The 24,593-nt window shown below is 34.0% G+C and overlaps 1 protein-coding gene across 2 annotated transcripts; it reads left to right on the top strand.

Moving 5' to 3' along the window:
* The first annotated feature begins 44 nt into the window (after positions 1-44).
* Positions 45-18,806, top strand: LOC115998771 (protein ANTI-SILENCING 1). 2 transcript variants are annotated; one of them, XM_031238426.1, is made up of 11 exons: positions 45-183; positions 1,284-1,665; positions 4,607-4,772; positions 7,469-8,460; positions 11,954-11,980; positions 13,696-13,788; positions 16,588-16,666; positions 17,010-17,100; positions 18,012-18,123; positions 18,203-18,319; positions 18,409-18,806. In XM_031238426.1, exons 2-11 carry the CDS (start codon positions 1,285-1,287, stop codon positions 18,457-18,459), a joined length of 2,109 nt encoding a protein of 702 aa, XP_031094286.1. In that variant the 5' UTR covers positions 45-183; position 1,284; the 3' UTR covers positions 18,460-18,806. The 2 variants fall into 2 exon arrangements, with proteins under 2 accessions (XP_031094286.1, XP_031094287.1); XM_031238427.1 differs by lacking the exons at positions 16,588-16,666; positions 17,010-17,100; positions 18,012-18,123; positions 18,203-18,319; positions 18,409-18,806 and adding an exon at positions 15,171-15,265.
* Positions 18,807-24,593: the final 5,787 nt, after the last annotated feature.

The raw sequence follows: 24,593 nt of genomic DNA, 5'->3' as shown, positions 1-24,593 counted from the left end.
TATAACTAGTTAACTACTGTATTTTAATTTTCCGAGATTCGACCGAGACGAAACCCTATCTGCCCAGACGCGAACAGAGTTACAGAGGCGGACCCAGACGATTTCTTCACTCCTCGCTTCCTGGCCTTCACTTCCTGTTTTCTTCTTCTGGCTCCCTATCGCCGATCACTTCTTACGCTCAAGGTTCGTTTTGTTCTCCCTAATTCTTCTTTTGTAAATTTATTCTATTTAATAGCTCTATGGAATTGGGGAATGCATGAGTGGCCAGTTGAGTTTGGCTAAATGATCAAAGTGATATGCGGCCTTCTCTACTGTTCTTCTTTTTATTACTTCCCATCTTATCCAAGTTGCTTCGTGGTGTTCTGTAATCTCTATGGTTTATGTTAATCTGGTTTAAGGCAATGCTCTGCATCAATGTTAATGTTCTACCTAATATGAAATCAACGGCCCATGTTTGACAATGGATCATTTATGTAGAAATTGTCATGTTTGAGGACGGAATTGGGAATTCTCTCTCTCTCTCTCTCTCTATTTTTTTTTATTAGTTACTGCTTTGGGACCTGTAATCATTGTGTTCTTCATCAATTCAGTATCAAGGCAAGGCATATTGCTTCCCAATTTTTTTTTTATCAATGTTAATGCCTTACCTAATGTAAAATAGATGTGACCGGTGCTCAACAGAGGACCATTTATGTAGAAATGAAATTCCCTAGTCTGGGGACACAATTGGACATGCTATTTTTTCCCAACTATTTATGAACAAGGTGTTAAGGAGAATAGGAGATAAATAATGGGTTATATCTCCTTAGTAAGGATAAGAGATATGCCTTTGGATAAATTCAAAGGCCTGTTTGTGGTAACTTTCCTTTAGATCATAATGGGAATTGCCTAACCATGCTTTATCTTTAGTTGATTTTTCAGATAGGCACAAACTTAAATAGATATGCTGTATAATGCCGTGTTTCTTGTTTTTTGACGCTGTAATATGTTTGGCACCCCTTGGTTCCTTTTAATTATATATTGCTGTATATTGCCTTGATTTTGTTTTTTGGTTGACATCTTTACTTAAAGGAACATTATGTAAAGGAAAACTACAGTAAAGGAAATAAAAGAGAGAAGGATTGATAAGGATATGGTGGTTGAAACTTGTTTCTGATGGCTAGATTTCTCTTTATTTATATTCTGTATCTTTGATAACTTCTGTATGGTTACTCTTGAATTTAAAGCAGTGTACATTTGATGCACTTCCAAGTCTAAACTTGTTGACTATATGTGGTGAACAGCATGGCATCTTCAGTTGAAGCTACTCCCTTGGACTCTTCAACATGTATCAACAAATTTGAAGATCTTGAGTTTATGTGGGGTAAAAAGAGAGGAGTTGGCGGAAAGCGAAAAGAGGTTCAGTTTTATGAATCTTTTACATATGATGGAGTTCAGTATGCACTTTATGATTGTGTGTATATGCACACGAAGAGTGGAGGTGAACCTTACATTGGGAAGCTTATCAAAATATGGGAAAATGGAGATAAGTCCAAGAAAGTAAAGGTTCAGTGGTTTTTTCGACCTTCAGAGATTATGTATCATCTCAAGGATGAAAAGGTTATGGTGAATGAAATATTTCTTGCCTCGGGTGAAGGGATTGGTCTCTCAAATGTCAACCCTCTGGTAATTGATTATTTTGAGTGCTTTTATGCTCTACATTATTTTTACTCTTGGTCTACTCTTATTCTGAACTATCTTTCCATCTGTTTTCTCACACTCGTATTTTAGTTAGTCCTAATAGTTTAGTCACCTAAGGAAATCTAACTATTTTTTGCACTTGACCGGACATTGAAGGCACTTCTTAACTTATTTTTAACCACAGTTTCTCAATTCATGGGTTACTTTTTAACTTGTAACATTTTTTTTTCTACTACCATTTTCTCCCCCATCTTTTTCTGAAACTATATTATTCACCCAGATTACGAACATAAAGGATAGATAGAGTTGTTGGTTTGGCTATATTCTGTCTTGTATCTTATTTGTAGAGGTCCTAAACTCTAATAACTTTGTCACCTAAGAATAAATTACTACATTTCACATTCCAAGATATTATAAAAGTTTTTTTTAGGTTGTTATTCTGTTATGATTCTCTCATTTTGTTTTTTCATTCATATATGTTTTCTTCGCTGCTAGTTAATGCAATTATACAAGAATCTCTTTGTTTAGTACTCATGGGTGTCTCTCTTCTAACATTGGGTTACTCATCAGTCAAAATGATGACCTATTTTTTTCTTACCCCATTCATATCTACTCTTTTCAACTATTAGTTTATGCAATTGTGGATTTATTTTAATTTTTTTTTAATTTTTTTTTTGTTTGTGTTGTATGTAGTAATGGGTGTTTCTCTCCAATAAAGTTGGATCATTGAGCCATCTTAATTTACAACATTTTTTTTCTCCTACTAGAGAGCATATAGGAACAGAATAATTTTTCATTTCATTCTAATTCTAAAATGTACTAATGTAATATGTTGTTAAGAATATTCATTCCCATTCATCATTTTATTCTATACATAATTTTATTCTAGCATACCAGGGATACCTAAGAGCAACATAGTTGGAATAGTAAGAGACACTTTAGAACCAACTAATGTGTTTATCACTTGCCCATAACATATCTACAGATTTAAATAGTCTCCATCATGTTGGAGTGTGCAAATAATTGGTCTCTAACAGTCCAACTTTGAATAGATATTTTTTGCTAACCCTGCATCTATGAAGAGTTTCTGGTGAAGAGATTTGGTGATTTGCCAATTGATCATTTTAACTAACAAATGATGTGTCTTTGAAAGTTGCAATTAATACTTGTATGTTAATGTTAATTTCTATCGTGAAAGAATATACTGGATGTAAAGTTAAAACTACTTGATCATTGTCACATATGAGTTTGATAGGTGAAAACATTCAAACTTGTGGCCTATCCACTTTGTGTAATGCAGGGACAAAACATTTTTGCATAAAATTATGGTTTTAATTTTACTGGAAATGTAAATTGATTCTTGGAAAACTTCTTTATTTTTATTTTTATTTTATTTTATTTTTTATGCTTGTATTTGTAAAAATGCTTTGTACCCCAAAAATCATGTAAAATGTTAGATGCATTTTTTTATTTTTTTTATTATTTTATTATTTTTTTAATTTTAATCTCAAAAGTACAACTATCAATTATGACATTCCTTTGCAACCCAGTCAACCTTATTCTTATTCCACATTTCCACCCCTTTTGTAACTCATCCCTACTGTGGCACTTATGAGTGGTTTGCAAATAAAAACTTTGTTTGATTAATAAAAATTTCATTGTAGTTATTCTTAAAGTAAAGATAATCCATTCTTTGGATTTTTTTTTGGGGGTGGGGGGTGATTGTTTTAAATGCTGAACTAATTTTGATTTCAGCCCCTACACTATAGTGGTATTTCATACCAATTTGGAAAGTAATGGTCCCTTTAATTGGAAAGTGGACAAAAAGTCTCCATTAGGATAATATTATAAAATTTATTGGAGGGACCATATAATTTTGGTCTTTTGGAGGTGGGGAGGTTACTACTATTTTGAAGTTGGAAATTTTTGTTATTATTGTTTTCAAATTTTCAATTAGTTATATACCCATTATTGTGTATTTGCTTTTAATTGAAGTTGTATTGTCTCTGAACACTTGACATTTGGAAACAAATTTTGTAAACCATTTTCATTTTTTCCCCTTGAATGAACTGGCCATTGGTGAGTAGATGTTTCAATCAAATCAGCTCACTTGTTCCGAGTCCCTAGGCCATCAATCTGTATTCAGCTTCTACATTAGTTCTGCAACTGCATTCTGCTTCTTACTTTTCCAACGTAGTGACTATATGTTGATTGTCTATCCATGAGACTTGTGCATGTCATTTCTATTCATACATCAAAGTAGGTCTTTTCTTGATGATCTAGTAATGCATGTATTAATAATGCGAACTATCTCATTCTAGTGACAGACGAGAATGATTAACTGGCTCACAATTTGCATTGCAAAATATATTCCAAGATAGGTTACGATGAGATAATTCTACCTCCCAACTATCACTGGTATTTTTCTAGATCAGATAAGAGTTCTGCCTTTTTGGTGAAAGCACAGGATTTGGATTTATAAGTGTGCCAGCAGCTCTAGAATCTGCTGTTTCCTCAAGCATATATGGAGAATACATCTTGGTCGGGAAGTTTGGAAGTATATGTTCTTCAAAGGTTGCATGTGCCATGCATTTATTATGCAGCCTCAAGATCAAAAAAATACTTCATCTTTCCCTTATTCTCTGTCTGGAAATGTTGAAGTAAATCTTGCTTTAGTTGGTTTCTGCCTTCAGTATCATCCCATTTCATAATAATATCATTTACACACACAACCAGAGAAATTCAATTGCGCTTGCTTGATTGGTTATAAAATTTGCCCCTGATGATTATCCTACATGTAATGTGTGATTGTGTTCAGTCTCTAAGGAATGTTTTCATGTAAGATGTGTACAGTAGATGTTTTGAACAATTCATCTATCTTTTGGGCTATGAATATTGATTACTGAATTTTTGTGAATTACATCAGGAAGCAATTGCTGGAAAATGCAATGTCCTTTGTATTTCAAAGGATAGCAGAAATCGTAAACATTCTGAAGAAGATCTTAAGAATGCTGATTTTGTATTTTACCGGGTATTTGATGTTGGAAGATGTACATTGGATATGATAGGCAACAAAGTTGGTGGCTTGGAAGGTATGTGTCTAAGGCTTTTAGGGTTCTCATTTTGTCTTATTTGCAATAGCTTAATAGTAGGGAATATTGCACTTTTAGTCTATAAGTTGTGTGTAAATAGTGGTTTTATTCCATGATTGGTTTTGTAGTGTAAATCTCATTCTCAGTTGTGGCCTTTTTTGCGGTTTTAGACTTTTACCCTAACACTAGTTGTTTACCTTAGTTACTTTTGCCAGAAACCCTAATTTTAAGGGTATGAAGGTAAAAACAATGATTCTCCCCTGGCTAGCTTTTATAATCCATGACCATGAGAGATCTATGTTGTGTGATGGCTAAACCACCACTTGGACATCCTAAAACTCCTCGAAGTCGTGGCAACTAAGACCATGATTTACCTCTTCATGGAGCTTGCTCATAGTAGTAAGCTATTCTCCAAGCTCACCTATTATGGTCGTTTCTCCCTCTTAGTTGTCAAGTATTATTTCACTTGCTTGCTTCCACCTACATTTATTCCGCTAGAATGGTGTCACCCCTTGTGCATCCGTAACCCCTTCCTTGACAAGGAAAGTAGATCTAGATCTTTGACTTTGACTCCAAAATGGCCTCGACATTGCAATACTTCACCTCACCTAGGAGGTGATGATTAGAAAAGGTTATGACATCGCAATAGTGCAAAGCAGTTCTCTTCTGTCATTCTATTAGTCTTTATTGTGAGGTGCCTTCCATTTATCAAACATGTGTTTTGCAATACTAAGCTAAGTGTTTTAGTTCCAAAATTGGATTTCAAAGCTGGTCGGAGCATAATTTAGTGGCTACTTGATCCTTACTCAATAATAAGACTAAGCATCGAGGAATTGATGAAGCTACCTTGGTTAAATAAGTCATCATCACAACTATATTAGAGAGCTGAACAACAATTCCTTAGGAGTTCGATAAGGATTGCAAACGCTTTGAAATCCATATAATTTCAATGTCTTTCTAGTTGGATTTATTAGGGTTGTTTGTTCTAGTGGGATTGAACAAGAAGGAAATGAGGTTCACCACAAATGTTGAGGTGAATAGGTTGAGGAGATGTTAAAGAGGGAGTGAAGCAAGGTATATGGCTTAGAGGGTCAAGGGGGAAGGGGGATTAGGTTGGTGAAAGCGAGAGTAAAGTTGGTGGTGGAAAGTCTTTATGTGGTGATAGAGCTATGGTTAATGGAGATGAAGGTTGTTAATGGAGAAATGAACTTTGAACGATGGACATGAAGGTTGTTAATGGAGAAATGAACTTTGAACATACATAATCGAAGGATAAGCGAGTTGGTTGAAAGATATATGTTTTTCATTGGTTGTATGACGGTACAATGATGGGTCTTGATCTGTTTTGTTGTATATGTGGGAATAAGAGAGGAATTATGTTTTTATCTTATTACCCCTTAAAATTAGGGTTTCTAGCATATATAATCATGGCTATCAAGGTGTCCGGTCAGTGGAGACCGGACTCCTGATGAGTTCGCCTCACCTAAAATGGGCAAGGCAAGCTCAGGCCTATCCCAGCTTTGATCCGGGTTCAAATAGGGTCGACCGGAATTATTAAAAAGAAAAAAGGGGATTAAAACCCTTCGTAGCCTCGGAACATCGCAACATTCAAGCTTTGTTTCTGTCGCATACTCGCATCGCAATGATCACATTCAACTCCACCGGCGTTGTCGACTTTTGCTCTGCCGGCCACCGTCGCCGTCGACTTCCAGCTCGCCGACCACAGCCGTCGCGTTGCACTCTTTCCTTCTCAAATATCCGACTGCCATTCTTTCTTCTTTCTTTCTTCTTAGCCGTTCCTTCTTCGCTAATTCTGCAGAGTTGCCGCTCCTTTTTTCTTTTTTTCTTTATATATATATATACATATGAAAAATGGTCAAATAAGCCCCTAAACTTTATCTGAAAAGTCAATTAGGTCCCTAAACTTTTAAAAAGTGCAATTACACGCTTTAACATGTTATACGGAGGCAATGAAGTCCAATAGCCGGTAATTGACCTGCTATTACAGGTCATTCCCATTCCGGCATCATCTCAGGTGAGAGTCTGGCTGTCACCGATCACATTCTCCGGCGGAAGGCGACTACACCAGTGGTCGCCTTCCATGGAGGGCGACCAGATTTGGTCGCTTCTTCAGGAGAAGGCGACCACTGGTCTTCTCACCTTCCGCCAGAGATTGTGATCGGCGACGGTTCCGACCGATCTAGTCGCCTCTCCAGGAGAAGGCGACCACTGGTGTAGTCGCCTTCCGCCAGAGATTGCGACCGACGACAGTCGGACTCTCGCCTGAGATGATGCCGGAATGGGAATGACCTGTAATAGCAGGTCAATTACCGGCTCTTGGACTTCATTGCCCCGATATAACATGTTAAAGGGTGTAATTGCACTTTTTAAAAGTTTAGGGACCTAATTGACTTTTCAAATAAAGTTTAGGGGCTTATTTGAACCCTTTTCGCATATATATATATATATATATATAATATACATCGGCTAAGCATCGACTCGGCGGTCGGCAACATCTTGCTGCCCTGATAACCATGACTATAATAGAGTCAAATGACTAACGTTAGGACAAAGTACTAAAACCGCAAAAAATGTGGCACAACTGAGGACAAGATTTACAAAAGTCACCAATCAAAGTGCAATAATTCTGATAGATTAAAATCTTATGTATGCTGTGTTTTGCATTGTTGGTACAGTTAAGTTTGTATTTAACAGAAATGAGAGTGAAATGGCCAGTGATGTTCTCAAACTTCCTTCTGATCAGAAAGAAGATAAGTGTGCTAATGTGATGGTAAATAGGCAGAAGTCATCTAGTGATTTGAAAATTGGAAAGGGTGATGGGAATTCAAGCGGTATAGTTTTGAAGAAAAATGGACGAGAAGTAAAGCATGGAGATCAAAATGTTTTATCAAGTGAGCTAGGTTCACTAAATAAAACAAAGTCTATAGCTGTGGAGCCAATAGAAGACAACAAAGTGACAACTAAAGCTCTCAAGGATCCTTGTGGGCTGGGCAAGGATGTAAAATCTGCAAAGTATTTAGTAGATAGGCCTTCAAAGAAGGCCAAGATTGATATCTCTACTAAAATATCTGAAGATAAGAATAAAAGTAATGTTCAGGAACCTAATGCTTGGTATGGAGAAAATGAGGACAAAGTTCTGCCAAAAGCTGTCAATTCTTCTGTTTCTAAAAGTTCTGCCAGGTTGGACAATAATTCAAACAGTAAAATTTCTGGCCCTTATGACAGAAAATCTTTGGTTAAAAGTGCCCCTCCTGCAGCAGTAACAACACAAACAAAGGCTGGACATGTTAAACATTCTCGTGAGATGGGCAAAGATAATAAATCTGAAAAAGAATCTATTGTTGTAGAAGAGAGAACTTCAAAGAAGGCAAAATTTGATACTTTTGATAAGGTATCCGAAGATGGGAAAAGTAATGTTCAAAAACGTAGTATTAAGCATGGAGAGCATGCTACCAAAGCTTCATTGAATGCCACCAATTCTTTTAAAGAAAGGGCTATAGCTCTAAAATCTTCCAGTGGATTGGATGAGGGTCTTCCAAAAGCAAAATCGTCAGGGAAACCAAACAAGCTATCTAATAGCAACGCACTACCTTTGGGGGATGCTTATACAAATAAAAATCAAGAGTTTGAAGGCAAGAGCTTTGAAGCGACTCCAAGACATGTTGCCGTAAGTTGTGCCTATGCATCATTTTGTTGTGAAAGTTTAATTTACTTGATATGTGAGATGAGGAATTGCAAGTTTTAAATTGATCACGGGCATAAATAAGTGATGGAGAAAATGGAATAAAATGATGTAATGAAGGTTTCTCATGCTAAGAGATGAACTCACCTTTGTTCTTGAGGAGGTTTCGAGGCGTGTGTCCTTGATACCGTGGTTGAAGGCAAGCACTTGATAAGTACACCATACCTACCACACAAAGCCTATTGCAAGAGTTTTATAAGTTAGGCATGTACGTTCCTTTTGCTAAGCACAATAAAAATAGACATGCACATTATTGAAGGTAAGTGTCTTTGCCCCATTGCATTCTTGATTTCTTCCCTATTTTGGTCTTATATGTTACCATAACCACTAAGCCAACCTCTTCTAGCTTTGTCAACTCAACACCTCCCTTTAAAACCTTTTTTTATTTTTATTTTTATTTTTTTTCCCGATTCATTTATCTAATCTAATTTGAAAAATTTTCATTCGATTGTGCATGACCGTTCACAAACAAAATGCTTGATAACTCTTGTTTCATGGTTGTGGGCAAGAAATTGTGGTACAAAGTTCTAGGTAGTTATTACATTGACTTTGCAGTTATCATTTGATCAAGTGGACCTATGTACTGTGATGGTATCACCTTCTTGAGTCCACTTTGACTGACAAAATGGTGTTTGTTGAAATTGAGGGATTGAAAGACATGGCGGGTGGAGATTAACAACCACCCGCCAGTTAGGCGGAAGCAAAATATGTAAGAAAACCAGAGAATAATAGAATATATGAATATATTATAATGAAAGAGTACAATAGGTTATTCTCTATGTTCCTAAGTACCTATATATATACTAATAGGAATATGAAACTAAGTCCACCCTACAGGAGTTTCCTAATATTCAATAAAGGTTTCCTAATATTCAAACAGTGTTATGAACAATGTTCCTTTGGGGTCTAGTGATATTAAGTTTGTAACATTCCTTTGAGAGAGTTATTGGACATGATCCTTTCTATTCTTGTTTTCTTCTATTTTCTTATATCTTATATATATATAACCACAACTATTATGGCCCCCCGACTCTAACTTCCTCATGAATTTAGCTTGATTTTTTTGTTTTGTTTTTTTTTTTCCCTGACCTATTTAGTTCAGTTAATTGATCATGACCATTTACCACCTAAATGTTAGTAATATAATTTGTTCCATTTTCAAGGATTAAGAGATTGAGGCAAAAAATATAGAAGGTATTTATGACTCATTTACAACATTGGCTATTTGGTATGTGGCTATGAGCACAAAGTGAGTTGCTATTTTGTGTCTTTAGTTTGTGTAATCCATTGGCTGTCACAATTGGTATTAGAGCTTGCACATCTTGGAATTGTGAAGTAATGTTCTATGGTGGTAACCACCTCTTGATTTTGTGATCTCTTTCATTTGATCAAGTGGAGCTAATTGATACTTCATGTCTTCTCTTGATTCCACTTTGCTTGGCAAAATGGTGTAATGAACTACTTGAACATCATTCCTTTGGGGTGTTATGATTATAAGTTCGTAACATCCCTTCCACTAATTTGTGGTACATGAGATTAAAGCGAAAAGGAAGCACTCATTTGCAAATTTAGGTGCGCACATCTAAATCTAAATTTAGTTACAATTGGTGAGCTCTAACCGTCAAGATAGTGTGCTAAGTGGGGGCATTATCTTTATGTGTTAATTGACAATCTCAAATCAATCTGTATGTGCAATAACAAGGGTATTTATGATTATTCTATATCAAAACATTGTAGTAAGGTTTTATATTTGTATACAAGTTATAAGCACTGCGCCAAACCCACTCTCACCATGACTAGGTTCATGGTTAGGGCTTATGCACATTCAACGCCCTAAATCATAGCATAAATGGAAAGTTGTAATAATTGCTTATACATCTTGTAGTCATTGGTAGTAATTTGTGTCATTGAATCCAAAACAACATTAATATTAGTGTAGAGCTCATAGCTACCTTCTAGCTATCCCATTGAAATGGGATTAGGTGTGCACATGCATTCTTTGGAATGTCGTCATTGACATTTCAACTTTTGTAACTTTATTATTTCCTAAATTCTTGGATGTTCTATTTCTATGGTAATAAGTGATTGATTAAATGGAATATGCCTCACCTCACTCCAAATGGAGCATACTTATTTTGGGGTTTGGTTGGGAACGTACTTTTCTCACCAAGGAGGCAAATCAAATTTTGAAAATCTTATATTTTTAGAACTAATTTCATTTGGTGTGTTGACAAAAATATTTTATTTTATTATTTTGCTTTCTAATTTTAAGACATTCTTTCTGTCCCATTTTATTGGTTCTACTTTCCTTTTCAGGGGTTGTTTGGAAGAGCAATTGGAAAGGTTGGAGTAGTCCACCACTCCAACTGCTCTTCAAAGAGACATTCAAATGGGAACTCTTTGATTGGAGTGGTTATTACCTCCATTCTAACCACTCTAATCTCACCATTCCTAAATGCGCCGTTAGTCCATTCCAAAATATTTCTTAATTTCATAATTTATACACTACTTTTTTACTTTTTTCAATTTACCCTTTTTTCTTATTAGATTAGTTATTTACTTGTTCTAATTTACCCTCTACCTTTCTAGATTGGAGGGGTAAAATTGGAATGGAAGTGACATTTTTTTTTTGAGTACTACTGACTCTGTTACAATGTAGTAACTGTTCATAGCTACTTTCTCAACCTACTGAAGCACAACGAGTCAACAGGTGCCTCCACTGAGGCTCGAACCCACTCCCATCATCCATGTGAGAGTGTTAATCGGGACACCGGGTGCCACTTGACCACAAGGTCTTTGGCTGAAGTGACATTTTATTTGTTTTTGTAGAAACAATGCCAAACATAAATAGGACTTAAATGACTTGCATATTAATGATTGGTCAAATCAAAAATTTTTTGGCTTAGTTTTTTTAAAATTTTCTTTATTTCTTTATAAGTTTTCAATTTAACTTTTTTGTGTTTAATAGAATTTTCAATGTAGTTTTTAAATATATAAATTTTATTAGCTAATACTAAATTAAATATTACGGAGTACAAAAAATTGAATTGTAAATAATTTGAGTCAAATTTCACATTGTAGCGGATGTCATATAACAAGGGACCAAGAGTATTTTGTCTCTCTGATGGGTTCTGATTTTCCTTCACAGTATATTTTCCTCTTTGTGTGAGAGTTGTGTATTCTAATGGTGATGGTTAATGCTTTTAGATTTAGGACTTTTTGACATTAGCTAAGGACGGGTTGTAGACAATTTGGTATTTCGTTTGTCAATTGTCTACTGTGTTTGACTTGATGTATATCTCCCTTGGACATTGTAAATTTATTTTGTCTTATTGCCTTGTTTTTGTTTGTGCAACTGCAACTATGGTTTTGTATAGATAAATTCTTGTTCTTATCGATATTTCCTTTTTCATTGCAGGAGCCAGTCACATGGTTCAAGGAGCTTGTGAGTGTTTCTCCTCTTGCTTTATTTTGACAGAAGTTTAATGTACTACTGTTCTACTTCTCTTTTAACTTCTATAATGCTGATTTCTAGGTAATGTATCACAAAGCGAATAATAAAAAAAGTCTAACATACGCTTTAACTTCAAGAATGATCATAAGGAAAGAAATCTCTCAAAAGATGTATTGAATACTCAAATGTATGCCAAAGTGAGGGCATCGGTTGTAATGATGACTTCGGGGCTCCAACTTAAGACAACTGCTATTTCTAATCCAGCTTGGATTTGATGTGCCGCTTTCAAGCTCTTTGCAAGTTGAGCATTGGGCTTTATTGGTACTAGTCCAGTTCTCTTTTGCATGGGGCACTCTTGGATTTCCAATAGTACCTCCTACATCATTGGGACAGTGAGACAATAGTAGTGAAAGCAATGTTGGTAGGGCAAGACTTGTGGTAAATCCTTCTGATACATATACCGTGCCAATTGTCTTTCTTGTTTCTTGGTCTTGTACTGAGTTGTGTACATTCCTAAATGTCCTTATAACTACCAGTCTACCACATAATCAGAAGAAAGGTAACCAGACAAATAAGAGAGAGTTGATGAACTGAAATTAAGTTACAAGGACATTTAGGAATGCACACAACTCAGTACAAAGGCAAAGATGACAGAGGTGTAACCTCTCCTATTCCAGTAGGCATACCTGTTAGTCCATGGCCAAAAATAACTATTCGGAGAAAATTTGAGAAGGAAGTATGGTTGAAAAGGGAAAGATTATCTGAATGGTGATTAGTTGCACTTGACTTGAAGACCCAACTAGTATTAGACTGGGAGATGCATTAGGAACAATAGAGGTTCTAGTCAAGCAGCACCATGACTAACTTCACCGTTGAAAATTTCACCCTTGTCATTGATAAAAAGAGCCAATATATAGCTGTTGGAATACCCCCAGAAGAAAAAAGTTATCGCCAAAGACTAGCTAGAAAAGATTGTTGGAGATGGTCTGATGTTTTGGTGTGTTATAGTGAGCTTGCTTGAGGAGAGGTGGGGCGTACAGTGGCTACCTGTGGTGGGACAAAGTGGGCAGTGGTCGACTGGTCCAGAGAAAATTGATACCTCTGATTTTATTGGAACTTGCACTAGAAGAAAGAAATTGAGGATCTAGGTTTTGAATGAACAGTAACATTACTGTTCATGCTGTATAGAATCAGGTATTCAGGGTCTTGGATTGAGGCTCTGATACCGTGTTGAATTTAATATATAAAACTAGAGCATACACACATATACACTAGTACAAAAAGGCTCCTGAGATAACCCAACTCAGGAAATGCCAACAACCCTTTATATTTCTATACATGCTTATCTGTTGAATTTCCTCCCATGTTTCTCAACAATAAGATGACTAATGCTGAGGTCACAAATTTTAAATTATTTAAACTGTTCCAAATCGGTAAAAATATAGTATTGTAATGAGCTGGCAACAAAACGTGGTGCTATTTAGTTGCACAAGACAAGCAATATCTAGGATATATTTATGTGGAGTTAACCACTTCACCCTCTGTAAGCCATATCCAATTAAGTTTTGCCTCTCTTTCATATACTAGTTGCCTCCCAACCAATAATAGCTTCATTTCATTGGTTTCTTTGATATCAATGCCTTGTTATAAAGCACTTATGGTGTTTTATTCAGATAGTGCTTATTTTCATTTTTCCTTATTTCCAGTCATGGGAGGAAAGAATGCAAACTGCAAATGACCAGGGGAGACTTGTCTTACTCCAAAATTTGGATCCGGGATTTATCTCAGCAGAAGTAGAGGTAATGCATTGCCATATTAACCATATTTAGTTATTAAAAGTGAATTGTTGCTTTAGATTTGATTGTTAACCATATCTAATTGTTGTATTTCCTCTTTTCATGCACACCCTATTAAATTTCATTATTAAATAAAAATTCATGGTGATTAGCATCACTTCAAATTGTTCATTTGGTGTTTAAAGATTGGGAGTATGCTCTCTAATCTTTATCATGGTTTTAAAAGGTGTTGGGGCACGCTTCATCCCTTAGGCAGAAACCTTAAGCACAGGGTGTATGCCCTGTGTGTTGTAGCAAGGGTGCACTCCACCTTGGGGCTTATCTTGAGGCGTTCTCAAACACATTAGTAAAAAACTAGGGTTTAAAAGTAGTCCAATTCTCCTAATTAGAAGAGATGAACCAAACAATCACCTTCTCTAGACTCCAACAGCTTGTGCAACTCAATTTCCACTGCTCACTCCAGACGAAGTTTTGGCCTCTCCAGATAGAATTCTCTGTCTACTTTATTGCTACGCAAGTGCGGGCTTGGAAGAACATGTTTTTTCTTTTTTTATTTTTATTTTTTTTTTTATTTTTATTTTTTTTGTTCTTCTTGTTCTTCAATATTTTATCCTACTATGGTTGTCTTGGATAAAGAGTGAGAGGGAAGCACAGAGTCTGAGCCCTCCGCAAGACTAAGAGGCACATGATATTTGAAAAGAAACTAAGAGTTTAGAATTCTAAAACTCTACAATTATCTCAAATGTTAATTATATAATTAATATAATTATTAATTGAGAATAGCATTATTTCATGCATGTGTATATTACATGTGTGTGTGCATATTATCTTATATATTTGAATTAACATATTACATATTTTAATTTATTTTTTTTGGGGGTCTATTTTTAGATTTAAGCCTTTTTAAACCTTGATCTTTATGCAAATTGTAGTTTACCCTTGGACTTATGCTTGCCCCAAAAAAAGGATTTCAAAGTATTATATTATGAGTTTTTCTGGTTCAAAAAAAAAAAAATAGTATGAGTTTTTCTTAATGAGAATCTGCAAGCTAATTAGTTTGAGCTTGAATTGGATTTCCAAGGAGAAAAAGCAGTGTGTGTTGGTGGAGTAGAGGAAGAGACCAAATTGGAGTTGACTCTATATCGATAATTCATGTTAAGCCTCTGCTCCAATAAATCATTGAATTATGCCCACTACATTTCTGAGAAAGGCCTAAACATTGAATCAGTGTTGTTAAGGTCGCCTAGGTGTCCAGTCGGTGGAGACTGGTTGCCTAACGAGCTCACCTCGCCTTGAGAAAAATACCCCTACTAATACGTAGCTGAGAGCCTTAGACGCTGATTCCCCACCTTGCCTTAGCGGTTGTTTATTTTGTTTTATGACAGGTTATGGCTGAGAATGAAAATGACTCCAATTATGATCCATCACCGGATCTTTAAAGGAAGGCTAAATTTAAAGACCCATGCTAGAAATGCTAAATTATTGCATAATGTAGTATTTATTGTTGAGATTTGAGAATATGTTTTATATATATATATATATATATATATATATATATATGTTGTATTTCTGATTTGGTGGTGTTTTAATGAAGTTGATTTGGTTTTCAAAATATATATATATATATATATATATATATATATATATATATATATGTATGTATGTATGTATATTCTCATTGCCTATTTGGCGCCTAGGCGGTTGGTGACACCTCGCCTTGAATCTCTGCCTTAACAATAATGCATTGAATCAATTTTTTTTTTGTTCTCATTCATCATCTCCTTAATGGCAGTATTTTTGGTGCGCTTTGGAGAATGGTACTAACTACTAAACATGTGTATGATTGTAAATCAAAATGTCTATGTTTTAGAAGTAAAAACTAAAAATACTAACAAATTATAAATGTTTGGAAATGGCTCCTTAGCTTATTAAACTTCACTTTTACAAAATTAGTTAACTAACAAAAACTTCTCTCCCTGTTTTCTCAACCGAGTTCAATTGAAATCTCTGATTATTCCCCAACTGATTTGGCACATTTAAGAGTGTTTAGTTGAATTGATTATCTATATTTCTTTACCAATCAAAACCCAAGAATCCATTAAATACAAGCATCCAGTGTAAACTTGACTTAAATATACTTATATTCTATATATGATCATTCAAGAGTTTACTTCCTAACAATCTTTTTATAAGTATGGTGGAAATCTCTGCACTATGCAATTGGTGGGGAATTGAAAAACATGTATTTAGAATAGAAGCAATAATTGGACTAATAGCTGGGTTTGGAGTTTGAGACCAATTGGGAATATTCTCCATGTGCAGTGTTAAGGTCCCATTCAATAAGAGTATTTAGTCCATGTTTACTAAGATGGTGTTGTGATTGGTCGTAGGTATAAGTCAACACCGCACAACTTTAATGCGTGAAGTTTGCTTTTGAGCTATTCTTGTTGACTGCAACACTTTTTTTAAATTTTAAATCATTCCATGATTGGATTATAATAGTGACTTTAAGGATTCAAGTGGATGAGAAGTCATTCTAAGGTTTGGCTTCTCACACACTTTGTCAATGGTTTAGTTGTTTAAACTTGACTCTGCCATTTCCATCAAAGTCCATGGCTATACTGGGGCAACTTTAAATCAGTTAAAGTTGATGCTCTGACTCTCTTTCCCTCAATACATCACCTTAGTTTTCATATATATATATATATATATATATATATATATATATATATATAATTTTCTTTCACTCAATGCCTTAAACCATCTCCTTTTTTTTTCCAATACTGATAATCTATTTTCTAGGATATAATTTGGCATGCATTAGAGGAGAAATGCTCAACTAAAATGTTCCAGCGCACTGCTTCATCAAGCTCTAATTCTGGTATATATTATTTCTATATTTTCGTTTGATATATGGGCACTAAATGATATTATTTTTTTCCTGCATAAGTTTGATATAAATGCTCATGATTTTTCTACTCTTTCCTTGCCTTTTAGAACATGCCTACTGTAAATCACAAAATTACTTTTGCCTGCTAAATTGAAGTTGTTAACTTGTTATCATCTATGTTTGTTTTTTGTGTGTCTTAGTATATAATACTTGAGGGCTTGAAGTTCGGCCTCTCTTATTCTTACTATTAGCACCATTCTCTAAATCAATAGAAAGCCAATGGCAAACATATCAATATTCCTACTACTAAATATATTTCTATTTCCCCCCCTAGGGCAAGCTTTGGCTATTTTCAGAACAAGGGAAGCAGCAGAGAGGGTTATCAAAAGGTTAAACAACAAATGCTTAATGGTGTCTAATGAAAGGTTTGGTTTTGCATATACTTAATTCTTGTTTCTGATCATCAGGAATGCATGTTACTCGGTGATTGATTGGCTAGATATTGTAATGCCAAAATGCTGTAAATAGTTCTTTATTGAACTCTTCAGGTTTTTGGGCTCATGTTGAACTGAACTCCACAAAATTAGCGTTATCAAAATCTACTTTTCTAAGTCCATTTAATATTATTAATCCTTGTACACCATTGTGGGACAAAAGTCATAGTACCTTCTTGCCATTTTTTCCCTCTGCATTAAGGCCCTTTTTGAAAATTTAAGGGATTGTAAAATTGGAGAAGATGGTAATAGATGTAGTCATAGTTGTGAATAGATATAGATAGCAGGGATATTGGTGGTGATGGGGAGATAGGTAAGTAGAGAGTGGTGATGGTGGGGTAGGTGTAGATAGGTGAAGTGGAAGTTCATAAGTAATGACAATGGTGACTATGGATGATTTTATGTGTGTTGTATTTGAAAATTTGAAAGAAAAAAAGTAAAAGTGTTTCCCAAATTCCTTTGTTCTGTTTGAAAAATGAGAAACTGTTTTGGAAAACAATGCTTAAAAAACACATTTTGTGCTGGCTATCCCTTGAGATTAATAAAACACATCTCCTTGTGGCCATCGGATCAGTGATTGGTGTGGTGTTCTTCTTCATATGCTTGGTCTGCAGACTCTTTTACAATCACTTGGTAATGGTGAGAGTATTTTAAAAACTCAGTATGTGGTTTCGATGCTGATCAACTTATGTTCACCATGCTACCCTACCTTTCTCCACTCTTGCACAGAATTTCTATTTTAATGTGCTTAAATACAGACCTGTATTGGAGTGAGTAATATTGCATTTTTATTATACCGTGGTCTTATGCAAAAGCATAAAATTTGTAACTTATGCTTGCAGGCCACTTGTTGCTGACATTGTAGCACTTCCCAAATCCGAAAGAAGTAGTGCACCATCATTTGCTGGCCATATTTTTATTGACAGAGTTAGACATCAAATGCAGAGGGAAATGGTCAGACCTCTTTCTCTCATTAAATACCTTCATATTGAAATTCAGTTTGAGTTTTGAAATTTATTTATTTATTTATCAGAGAGAAGCTGTATCTACATCTCACTGTTCTCAACCCAACACCATTGAATATGAAATGGCCATGGAATGGCGTTTACTGCAGTCTCGATCTGATTTCTGGTGGAAGATGCTGTTCGAGGTATTAAACCAGCTTTTTTGTTCCTTGCTTGGTTGACTTTGGTCAGGATTTCTTTAACTTCTAGCTACTTGCTTTATTTCTATTTCCAGCAACAAAGGCGAGATAGGAGAAGAATCGCCACCAAATTGAAGTCAAAATGATTATCAACTCTAGTACATATTGTATGCCACCTGATCTCTACATATCTTTGCTTTCACCTTAAATGCTTCTAAGAACAGCTCAGTGTTGAATGGAGGAATTTTCAGAAGCTTCGCCCATTCATATTATTAGTTTTGTTGGGCTGATATGAAGTTAATCCCTACATACAAAAGAGTGCTATGGGTGTATAGATTTTGTGGTGTAAACTGTAGAGTAGATTTACTAACAAATTGATGACTAAATCAAATGAATTTGTTATGTTCTATTTTTACTCTTTATTTTTGGATTACATGATGTCCCTAGTAAATCTTTGCAAGCATTCAAGGCATAATGAAGATCGTTTGACTCATTTTCTTATTACAATAAAATGTTTCCTCACTCTTTACCAACAAGCTTTATCGACTATGTTTTAGCATTTCACCATAAAGACTAATCAACAATTTGTAAATATGGATATTACCATCTTTTAACAACCTTAATTATCACCATCGGAAAAATGAGCTTCATTTCAGAGGTTTTACAGTTAATACCAAAGAGACTTCAATGCCAATTCATACTCATGATAAAATTATAATTTCAATTACTAAAATATGAGCTTCCTTCAAAAAAAAAAATAAAAAATACGGAGTACTAAAATATGAGCAAAGAGTATCAGTAAGTATTCAAGGTAGCAATTGCTAGAGTTTTTGGCAAATTATACCATGAACTAGAAACTTGTATTGTAGACCCTAGTTCAAAATCAATCTTTAGTTTCTATATAGTTGACACATTTTGACAGTTTCTGCACTTGTAACTATAATATTATGTCAGTAATTATCAAGTTATTTGTTTACATGCACAGAAATTGTTAACTGTAGGTACTGAATATGGGTTGACAAGTTGTGGGGCGGGGCAGGGTGTGGCATATTATACCATATTCTTCTTGTATTTTGGATCATACCATTCTTGGAATTAACTCATAAATAAATCTATTTTAGTATTGTAAAATATGAACCACTAGTATTGTAACCTATTTGAGATATATCCTTATTGTGAAAATGAACACATAATATTGTAAAAATAAACTTGCTAGGTTTGCTTAACAGACCTATTTGATATCCATCCGTATAACAATGTATTTGCATTAATATTGTGAAAATAAATTTATAGTAATTTTGAAAGTAAACTTACAATAGTGACTTAATTTAATTGTATGTTAATTTAAAACATTAATAAAAAATATATATATCAATATAAGTGTCATTTAAGCTATTTAATAATTCTTATACTTATTTTATTTGTGAAAAGAAGAAAAATAAAAAAATAAAGAGTTAATACCATTTTTGTCCCTCAATTGTTTCTCAATTGTCAATGTAGTCTTTAGTTTTCAATTTCATCCTTATTTGTTTAAAATATCACCAATTAAACCTTTTTAGGGACCAAAAATGATGATTTCTGCATTTTTAAAATTTAATCAATTTGGTCCCTAAAAGGGTTTAATTAACAAAATTTTAAACAATTTGATGATCAAATTGGTTTAAATAGAAAATTAGGAACTACATTACAGTTGGAAAACAATTGAAGGATCAAAATGGTGATTTCCTAAAAATAAATTTAAGTTAAATAAAGAATTTAACATTGTCCACTTTGCAACGTGCAATGTGGTCCATGGTATAACAATTACTGTGTTGAGAAAACCTCAACTCACTCCACCCCACCTTAGATTGCATGTCAGATTGGCCTGTCAATTTTTTAAAAAGGGAATAAAGTCAAATTAGTCATTGAACTAGATGCAAAAATACAATTGAGTTATCCAACACAAGAAAATATGTAATGGACTCACTGAACAAACCAACTTTGTACAATTAAGTAAAACATGGCCTATACTCTAGGTTAACCACTGACGTAACTGTTAACATTTATTTTTAAACTTTTGAAATTAATTTTAAAATATTACAAAAAAAAAAAAAACCACCCCTCCCATTCGCCTCCGACTTGGACACGTGGCTGTGATTTGTTTGTTTGTTTTATATTTTAAAAATTGATCAAATAAAAATAAAATTTTAAATGTTAACCACCACATTAACACTACTTCACACGGAGAATATTTTTTTAAAACACAATTTCATTGTCCTGTTTAGGAATTCAATTGCAATTTTTTCTTCCTTTTTTGAACTAAATGATCTAATTACATTTTGTGTATAGTTTAGTGACTAATTTGATTGTTATTCAATTTTTTTTAAAAAAATAAATAAATTAGAAATCAATAATCAATAATCAATCTAAAGCAAACCTCAACAATGCAAATATAATGGAAAACAAGATCTATCCAAAAATGGTATCAACAGAATACAAATTAGTGACAAATATCTAAATTTAATCTAAAAATAGTATGTGTTAATGCAAGTTATGTTCAGGGTTTTTGTTGGCTTTTTCTAAACTAATAAAGGTATACATTTTATTTCAAATGTTGTATGATGCATTGTTATTTGAAAAAATTACCCTTATGACATTTTTGTTGGACAAAATTACCTTTACACCGTTATAACTCTATTACTATTTATTGAATTCTAACATTGATAACTAAATAAATAGAAATTATATTGCAGCCTTATAATTACAATATATTGTGTAAAGATCATAATTTTTTAAAAATGTTTTTACACCAATTGCCTTTATAACTTTATACATTATATGTAACTTAAAATTCTTTAGTCTAAAAAAATGTTATAACGAACTCTGCGTGTCTCCTAAATTGGGTAATAGATTGGTTAGTTTTCTTGGACGATTGTGATAGATTGGTCAGATGTCGGATCATAACGAAATAGTTTAAGTTTCTCATCTTAGTTGAAAATGTTGCACTATTGCTAAGTTTTGAAGATGGGTGATATTAACCTCAATAGGAGGTTACAAGAAGTTTAACGGAATGTATGTAACTATATATTATGGCTATTAGAAACCATATTGTGAGTGGTCTAGTGACACCCGATTTACACAACCCACATGAATGAGAGTGGGTTCGAGCCCTCTTTGTGTCTCAGTAGGTTGAGAAAGTAGCTATGGACTGATAATATAGTGTAACTGAGTCATATTCCTTACTTAGAAAGATCTGTACTGACTTGATTGGGCTGTAAATAGAATACACGTTCAACACAATCACTAGCTTTTTCCAAAGCAGCCCTCAATACCAAGAAACCAGAGAACAAAAGTTAAGTGTATCATTACTTTGGGTTGCAAGAAGTAATGTTTTTTTGGCGGTGTGTTGTCCAGCTACAATCCCCATATATGCCTTTTCTTTTAGCTTTTGCCAAACATCCTTAAGTCAAGCAAAAACCTCAACAATTCCAAACCCTCCGCCGGCCACCAGCGCAAAATACCATCCAACTCTCATCTCCGCCGGCCACCCACCTTTCCACGTGCACATCGATGCTGCTTTATTTATTTCCATCCCCTTTTACTCTATTTTCCTCTAAAATACTCCTTCACCTTTACCAATAATTCTTACTTAAATCCATATATTCATGTGAATTATTGGTAAAGATTGCCACAATATAATTATATTGTTCAATAATATTAATATATTGACAATCCCAGCTAAATTAATCAAGTTGTTTACCTAATAATCACAAGATTACAAGTTCGGCTCCTAACAGGTCGGGGCGATCTATTGACCATTTTAGTTTTAGGGGGTCAGTTATGAACAACTTAGACTAGTTTATCTTTGTAGTCTTTTGCCAGCTAAGATCACAAAATGCGATTTTCTAATGCAAATTCTCGAGTAGTGACTTAAATCACTTAATATAAAAAAATGCACTTTTCGACCCTAAGTTATCATTGACGTTGTACTTTTTGTCATTTCGTGCTCACTTTTAATCACTAAGTAATATTAAAATTACAAATTTCATCTCTAATGTTTTATTAATAAAGGGACAAAAAGTACAACATCAATAATAACTTAGGGACGAAAAGTCAGTACAATCAACACATAAAAAGAACAAATTCTACAATTATCCTAAGAGAAAAGTACAATTTTCTCTTTACAAATTCTAATTAAACAAAGTTAGGTTGTTGCTGTCCATCACAAAAGCAAATCCCACTAACCATTTCATACCTTTCTTCTCCATTGAACACTCTAGCTGCCTTCTTCCTCCTTCAAGTTTAGCATCAAAACTCTCCTTCTTCGCCAAGTAAATCGCTGCTCCTCACTCCCCCTACATAACCAGCGAGAGAGACACTTCAATTCATTCTTCGTCATCATATCATATCATATCAGCTAGTACTACGGCGGCAAGAGATATAAGAGAGATAAAGATAGCGATGGGGGCGGATTGGGGACCGGTGGTGGTGGCGGTGGTTATGTTCATCCTACTCTCGCCGGGGTTGCTGTTCCAGTTGCCGGCGCGGTCAAGGGTGATTGAATTTGGTAACATGTACACAAGTGGCATCTCAATCCTTGTTCATGCTATCTTGTACTTCTGTATCTACACCATCTTGATTGTGGCTATTGGTATTCACATACGCACCTACTAGATATATAGTTTCCGTCTTCAATTCCCACCTCCGCCCATCTGCAATTTTATTTTCATTTTTCTTACATATATACTTTTGTTGGACTACGTTGTAATTCTTTTCATATCTTGGCTTGTAGCAAACAAGATTTGAGGTTTAATTTTTAACCATCTGAAATATCATCATTTTTTTTCCAATTATTTGTTATACAACGGCTATGTTTGGCAAACCTAGCTGAAAAGTAACTGAAAACTGAAAAACTATAAGCTCGAAACTGAAATCTGAAGAGCTGTTATGCTTAAAAGTGTTTGGTAAAATTAGCTTTTTGATAAGCTGATAAATGTAAAAAGACTAAAAATGACATCTTCATACAATTTAAATAATTTTAAATTTAAATAGGTTTGCTTATATATTAAAATATAAAATAATGAAATCAATATATTTAAATAAAATATAAAGTAAGAACATATATTTAAAAATATATAAAGTAAAAAAAAATATTTATAATTCATAAGATTAGTTCATACAAAAATTAATGTTCAAACATAAATATCAAACTAAAATTAGAACAAAACATAATGAAAAAAAAATGTCAAAAGGGTTTTAATTGAGAGGGGTAAATGATGTCATTTATTTAAAATAATAAGGATAAAGATGGAAAAAAGTTAAAAAGCTACTAGCTTATTTTGAAAAGCTACCCCAAGTAGCGTTTCAAAATAAACTATTATTTTAATCTACTAACTTATTTTGAGAACATTACCAAACAGAGCTTATAGCTTATTAGTAGCTTAAAATAAGCTATAAGCTCCTAAATAAGCTCTGTCAAACAGAGCCAACATGATTAGTAACTCTTAACCCACCCACCCACCCCCACCCCCTATGTGTAGTTAATTTGGCTTTGTAAACAAAAAAAAAAATCAAACATTTATACTTTATGATAATAAAGCTTTTTAAAATTAGTAATTTATTATTACCAAAAATGTGAAACATATTGATAAAATTTTACTTATTTTTTTAGCTTAATTGATGATTAAAAAATTCAATTCAATTCAATTGTAGACGTTCCTCGCGTGAATCATAGTATCGTTCTCATCCTGGGAATATAATAAATATTACAATATATAATAAAGTAGAGAAGACCAAAAATATATAGAGTACCACCGATTGTTTATTGTTTTAGTTGAGGAAAAAGAGTACCTGATATATGTGTATTCATGTGTTACACTATAGTTGCATCGTTAAAAAACCTTTAATTAAGAAAATTATATCAAAACTCTCTAATATAGTAAATAAGTGTAGGAAGAGACTTGGTAAACAAATATTCTAGATTGTCACTAAACCAAATATTCTATATAATATATAATCTCGTGACTCTTTTTTGGAGTTCATGTGGGTTGAATCTTGACGCTATATATTTTGTCAAATATTCCTTAATGTACCCATTTCTCATTTGCGCAAGAACAGAAGCTTTATCCTCCTCATATAGGATAATGAGGGTAATACATACTTACATAACCACTTTAGAAATTGACATAATGTGGAGCAAGCAAAATAGCTAGTACCCAAGTAGCCCATCAAAACCATATATTGGTTTCTCACATAAATGTCAAAATATTTTATACCTTGAAGATACATAGAGGATATGTTA

Source organism: Ipomoea triloba, chromosome 12 (assembly GCF_003576645.1).
Source record: "Ipomoea triloba cultivar NCNSP0323 chromosome 12, ASM357664v1".
NCBI lineage: Eukaryota > Viridiplantae > Streptophyta > Magnoliopsida > Solanales > Convolvulaceae > Ipomoea > Ipomoea triloba.
This window is presented reverse-complemented; position numbering and strand designations above follow the sequence as displayed.